This window comes from Microtus ochrogaster, assembly GCF_000317375.1.
Source record: "Microtus ochrogaster isolate Prairie Vole_2 chromosome 14 unlocalized genomic scaffold, MicOch1.0 chr14_random_1, whole genome shotgun sequence".
In the NCBI taxonomy this organism is placed as follows: Eukaryota; Metazoa; Chordata; class Mammalia; order Rodentia; family Cricetidae; genus Microtus; species Microtus ochrogaster.
This window is the reverse complement of record NW_004949096.1, coordinates 28197307-28203713: the sequence shown is the minus strand read 5'-3', so window position 1 is coordinate 28203713 and position 6407 is coordinate 28197307. Positions and strand designations below refer to the sequence as shown.

The following is a 6407-nucleotide window of genomic DNA, read 5'->3' as shown; positions in this document are numbered from 1 at the left end:
CAGAGAACAGTTTTGTGGCGCTAGTTCTCTCCTTCCACTTTTATGTCGGTTCTGGGAATTAACTCAAGGTGCCTGGCTTACCCAACAAGCACCTCTGTCCACTGAGTCATCTTACCAGCCCTTGTCTCACGTGAGTCTTATGTGGATTAAATGAGATGATAAGTGTCAGAAAATCTCTAAGTATTAACAATGAAGTTTAAATGTGGTGGTATTATTTAGGTCTACCATCTTTCTTTTTCTTTCTTGGTTTTTTGGTTCTTCAAAACGGTATTATATGGCAGGGAAGAGACAGGAATTTTTAATAAATAAATAAATTTAAAAACAAAAACAAAAAAATGGTATTATATTGCCTGGCTTGAACTTGTTATGTAGCCAAAGATGACTTCCTGATCCTATTGCTTCTACCTGCCCAATGCTTGATTACAGCCCTTCACCACCCTGCTTACGTATACTTTTGAGGTGCTCAGATAATAACACAAGGGCAGGCCTTGGCCTCAAGTCTGTTAGACACGAAGATCTTGGGAATCTCATGAAGCTTACGCTTCATGAGTCAGAGAACCTCTTTGTGGCTCTCGTTCCATCTCGTCCTCAGAAGAAACTCTCAGATAGGTAGGGCTTAATTCCCGAGGAAAAAGAGGACTCAGAAGATCACCTGGTTTCTGAGAGGGCAAACCGCTTCATTGGTTTAGAGTGTGAAGCCTAAATGCTCCAGTGTTCACAGCCTGTGGGTAAGCAGCACCCGGTTCCTCTCCAGCTCTCTGATTCTGCAGTGCTCACCGCAGGCCCTCTTTTTACAGATGTAGCACTCAGGTCCAAATCGTTTGGCCCAGGCTCTAGACTGAATTACTTGAATATTTACTTTTTAGGACCTATTGCTTCTTTAAAACCCCAGAAGAAAAAAAAATAATAAATTAAACCCCCAAGAAAAAGCTGCCTTAAAGTTGGCACGACCTCTTGAGGCAGCTGTGGCACACGCTTGAGTTATTTGGGGTTGATCATCAGTTCTGTGAAGCCGGGGCTTTGCTTTCGGTCATGTTGGTTGTTATTTGTTTAGCGATGGGGTCTCATGTAGCCAACTGTCCCTGAACTCACCATGCAGCTGAGATCGACTTTATTTTATTTTACTTTTTAAAAATATTTATTTATTTGTTATGTATACAATATTCTGTCTGTGTGTATGTCTGCAGGCCAGAAGAGGGCTCCAGACCTCATTACAGATGGTTGTGAGCCACAATGTGGTTGCTGGGAATTGAACTCAGGACCTTTGGAAGAGCAGGCAATGCTCTTAACCACTGAGCCATCTCTCCAGCCCCTGAGATCGACTTTAAACTCCTAATCATCCTGCCTTTTTCTCCCAAGTGCTAAGGTTACAGGCATGTGTCTCCATACTGAAGTATAGTGACACTCTTTTTTTTTTTTTTTTTTTTTTTTTGCAATGCATAGGATAGTATTTTGCTTCTAAAAGCTACTGCTGAATGAACTGGGGGAGGGGAGCCTATGAATTACACAATACATGGTCTCTGTTGAGTTTGAGCTTCTGATCCATTCATTTGTAGCTCTGCTGGTGACCAGTGTGTCTTTTGTTACAGGTGGAATTGGGCCAATCGCTGAAGCTCATTTTCTCAGCCCACGGAAATTTTTACATTTTGATTTTTGCCTTACAATGGCTTCCATTCACAAATTACTGGCTGGTACTTATATTCATAGAAACTTCCTGAAGCCAAGGGCTGCCTTGCATCCATTTATGGGTATTCTCTCCGTAGACTTTTCTTCCAGTCAGAAACCTGTGGCTTCTGCTGACAGAGTCTCCCAGCAGAAGTCTGAAGAGGTTTTACAAGAGGACCACCACAAAGACGTTGCTGTGGATATCACTTCCCCTGACAAGGCATCCGAGCACAGTTTTGATAAAGCAATCAGAGAGGAAGCAGTGGAGCACCTCAGGCGCCTGAAGAATGAAATTGCGGCTCACTGGATAGGCCCCGAAGGCCGCCCACTACAAGAGGTCCTAATGGAGCAAGCCCAGGTTGTCTGGCAGTTTCGTGAGAAAGAAGATTTGGAGAAGTGGATGGTGACTTCTGATAAGACAATCGGAGGCAGGAGTGAGATATTCTTGAAGATGGCCAAGAACAACCAGAGTGCTCTGCTCTTTGGAACTCTGAGCTCTGAGGCCCCTCAGGATGGAGAGAGTAGCCAGAGTGGCTACTGTGCCATGCTATCCAGGGTTCGAAGGGTAGGCGAGACCTGGAAGTCAGTTTTCTAGTGTTTGGTTGTAGCATAAACTATAACAGCTTGCTTTTCTGTAAATGAACATATGTTTTGTTATATTCTGCATCTTGCTTCTATATAGGGATAAATAACTACTTGGCCTGAGTGTAAGACGGGGCAGTCCTTGTTTCTGGGCACGGTTTTGAGTCTGAGAAGATTGCTGTGTATCTGAGGAATCCTGAGAAAATAGACTTTGAAAGGTGTCTGGGAAGATTTACATCTACAGCTTGGGTGAAGTAGGGGCATCTTGTGGCCTTTGTTTTTGGTTTTGAGACAGGGTCTCCTGCAGTTCAGGCTGGCCTTGAACTAATTGTGTACCTGAGGATGACCTTGAGCTCCTGCTGCTCCTGCCTAGACCTAAATCATAGGATTAAGGGGGTGTGCCACTGTGTCTGGTACAGGTCTTAATATTTGTCATTACTATGCTGGGGGCTGGGGAGATGGCTCAGTCAGTGTAGTGCCTGCCATGCAAGCTTGAGGACCTGAGTTTGGATCTCCAGCACACATATAAGAAAGCTACACAGAGAAACCCTATTTCCAAAATCAAAAACAACAACAACAATAACAAAAAATTTTTTGTAGTTGTATTGCCCAAATTAGTCTTGAATTCCTGGGCTTAAGTGATCTCCCAGTTCTACCTCCTAAACAGAGTAAGTTCAGGGCCAGCCAAGGAAAATGAGTGAGACCATATCTCAAAATAAAAATCTTGGGTGTAAGCCGGGCGGTGGTGGCGCCAGCACTCAGGAGGCAGAGGTAGAGGCAGGCGGATCTCTGTGAGTTAGAGACCAGCCTGGTCTACAAGAGCTAGTTCCAGGACAGGCTCCAAAACCACAGAGAAACCCTGTCTCGAAAAACCAAAAAAAAAAAAAAATCTTGGGTGTAAAGCTGGGCAGTGGTTGTGCATGCCTTTAATTCCAGAACTTGGGAGGCAGAGGCAGGTGGATCTCTGTGAGTTTGAGGTCAGCCTGGCTTACAAAGTGAGTTCTAGGACAAGGGCTACAGAGAAACCCTGTTTCAAAAAAAACAAAAGAAAAGAAAAACCTTGGGTGTAGGAGTGCGTTCTTGTAATTACTGCATTTGGGAGGAGCCAGAAGTATTGGAGTTATGCAGTGAGTTGTGGGCTATAGGAGGCCCTGTCTCAGAGAACTGCCAAGTCAAAGCAGGGCTAGCAGAGTGCTTGCCAGCCTGTGCCAGGCCCTCTACCCAGTCAGTACTCCATGTTACAAAACAACAGCAAACAGAGCAATGTTTGTTTGTTTTAGTTTTTTTTATAAATTTTCAGTTTTTTTGAGACAGGGTCTCTCTATGCAACAGCTCTGGCTGTTCTGGAACTCACTTTGTAGGTCAAGCTGGTCTCAAACAAACAGAGGTCCACCTGCCTCTGCCTCCCAAGTCCTGAGATTGAATGTGCTTGCTGAGAACACAGTATTTAAACACACAGTTTCTTTTTTGTCTTAGGTTTCAGTCCCTGTCAGCCTCTGACTACTGTGGATATATACTGGCTTGTTTCAGGGCTGCCTGGACAGGCCTGTGCTTTAACTTGAGCCATAGGCTTTGGATGTTTGGATGCTATGCATTAGAAAGAAGAGCAAATGCAGGAATAGTATTAGACTCTCTATAAAATAGTGGGAAAAGAAAGTGATGTGTTCTTTTAGATGTAATCAATGACAAATTTGTTTCTTCCATCCCCCCAAAACTGTATGTAGTTTTGGTCAGTCAGAGTAGAAAATAATTCTATGGCCAAACACCCTCCCCACCCTATGAAATAATGAAACTAGTAGATGACGTTTTTGTTTGTTTTTAAGATAGAATTCCCCTATGTAGCTCAGGCTAAGCCTTAAACTCACATCATGTTGCCTACCTCGGTACCCTAAGCACTGGGTTCACTGATGTTTGTTAGTGTTGTCCAGTGCTGGTGCTAAGCACTGTGTGTACATCTCTACTTAGCCCTTAAAACAATCCTGGGACATGAGATCATCCCAGTGTTACTGTGAGGTGCTGAGGCTTTGGGTGGTGGTGATTCACTCAGAGTTACAGCTAGTCAGAGCGAGTGAGAATTAGTTCCTGTCTGAGCATCCACACCTTGACACCCAGTTGTCCTTGAGAGTGCTGTAAAGTAATCAAATGCCTATGGAAATGCACACTTAATTCCTTTTCTGCCCTGTGTAGAGACAGAGTCTTACAGGAATCTCTTGCCTCAGCATCCGTAGTGTAGGATTACAGGCAGGTGCCACCACACCTAGACCTAAGGTCCCACTTTTGAAGAGAGTGACAATGAGGCAGCTAAACACAGATTTGGGGCTAAGCGGTGCTTGTAGTGATTCCCTGAGTACTCAGTTGTCTGTGAATGAGTAAGACATCCTGATAATATCTATATCATAGGGCTGGGAGGAGGATTAAAGAAAATTATGCATGTAAATCACTTGAGTGGATGCTAGCTATTATTATTATTATTGTGTGTGTGTGTGGAGAGAGAGAGAGAGAGAGAGAGAGAGAGAGAGAGAGAGAGAGAGAGAGAGAGAGAGGATGTGGAGGAGTTAGAGTATCTTCCTGTAGCACTGTCTGCCTTGTTTTTTTGAGACAAGGTCTCCCCTGAACCTTGAGCTCACTGTTTTTTGGTTTGGTTTTTTTTTTTGTCTAGACTGTCTGGCCAGCGAGCCCTCAGGTCGGCCTCTCCCAGTGAGTGCTGGTGGATGCGGCCACACCTAGTTTTATATGTGGGTGCTGGAGATCTGAACTCAGGTCCTTACACTTTTGCAGCAAGCACTGAGCCATCTTCCCAGCCTCTTGATTTTTAAAACTTGAGCTTGATTTTGGGTGGAGTAAGACAGTTGTCATAAAATATAAAATGGGCCACTTAGAAACCATTGTTCCTTAGAACCAGGGAGGAAAAGTACATTAATTTCCATTCAGCAAGTACAAATGACTGTCTGTCACCTGGAAGCATTGTCCTAGTTTAATCATGCCTTGAACATTGCCTTAGAAACATGTCAGGCCGGGCGATGGTGGCGCACGCCTTTAATCCCAGCACTCGGGAGGCAGAGGCAGGCGAATCTCTGAGTTCGAGACCAGCCTGGTCTACAGAGCTAGTTCCAGGACAGGCTCCAAAGCCACAGAGAAACCCTGTCTCGAAAAACCAAAAAAAAAAAGAAACATGTCAGTATTTTTTTCATATGTCTGTATTTGGCACTCAAATATTGGTTTATTTGACTCCTTGTGGTAGAGAATATACATGGAATGCCCTATGGTGTTGGCAGCAGCTGAGCCTGAAGACCCAAGTTCAATCTCTGGAACTCACACGGAGAAAGGAAAGACTAGCAGATGTTGTCCGCTGGCATCCATATATGCACCCCAATAATAAACAATGCTGCTAACTTGGTGATGGCTCGTGCTAAAGAAATTTAACTTTCTGTACTTCAGGGTTCTTTCGAGAGGAGGCTGTCTTACGATTGGTCCCGGTTCAATACTTTGTATCTCCGAGTCCGTGGGGATGGTCGGCCTTGGATGGTGAATATCAAGCAAGGCACAGACTTTATCCAGAGAAAAAGTCAAATGTACAGTTACTTCATGTTCACCCGTGGGGGGCCCTACTGGCAGGAAGTCAAGGTAAATTTCAATTCTTCACTGTTAGGAAAATGGGGTTCTATTGAAAATATGGCTACATTGTGTCATGCTAATCATTTTTTAAATTTTTTTATTTATTTTAATTTTAGCATTAGTGTTTTGTCTGCTTGTACATTTGTGTGAGGGTGTCTGATCCTCTGAAACTGGAGTTACAAGTTTGAAGTGCTATGTGGGTGCTGAGAATTGAACGTGGGGTCCTCTGGAAGAGCAGCTGGTGCTCTTAACCACTGAGTCCTATCTTCAGCCCATACTAATCAACCTTTTTTTTTTTTATACTAATCATTCTTATATAAAATAGAGGCAGAATGAGTAGAAGTAAGAGGACCTGGGGAGAGATTTAAAGGACAAATGGGTTTTTTGTTTTGTTTTGTTTTGTTTTATCATTAATAAAAATGAGCCAGGCTGGGCGGTGGTGGCGCACACCTTTAATCCAGAGGCAGGTGACGTCTATGATTTTGAGGCCAGCCTGGCCTATGTAGTGAGTTCCAGGACAGCTAGGACTACATAAAGACCACCTA

At 43.8% G+C, this 6407-nt stretch overlaps 1 protein-coding gene across 2 annotated transcripts in view; it reads left to right on the top strand.

The window, feature by feature from the left end:
- Nucleotides 1-6407, top strand: part of Ndufaf1 (NADH:ubiquinone oxidoreductase complex assembly factor 1) — a 13004-nt gene that overhangs the window by 4883 nt on the left and 1714 nt on the right. For both annotated transcript variants that reach the window (XM_005364280.2, XM_026787869.1), the window contains exons 2-3: nucleotides 1590-2230; nucleotides 5686-5871. In XM_005364280.2, coding sequence (XP_005364337.1) covers nucleotides 1664-2230; nucleotides 5686-5871 — 753 coding nt within the window. In that variant the 5' untranslated portion in view covers nucleotides 1590-1663. The remainder of the gene's footprint in view (nucleotides 1-1589; nucleotides 2231-5685; nucleotides 5872-6407) is intronic.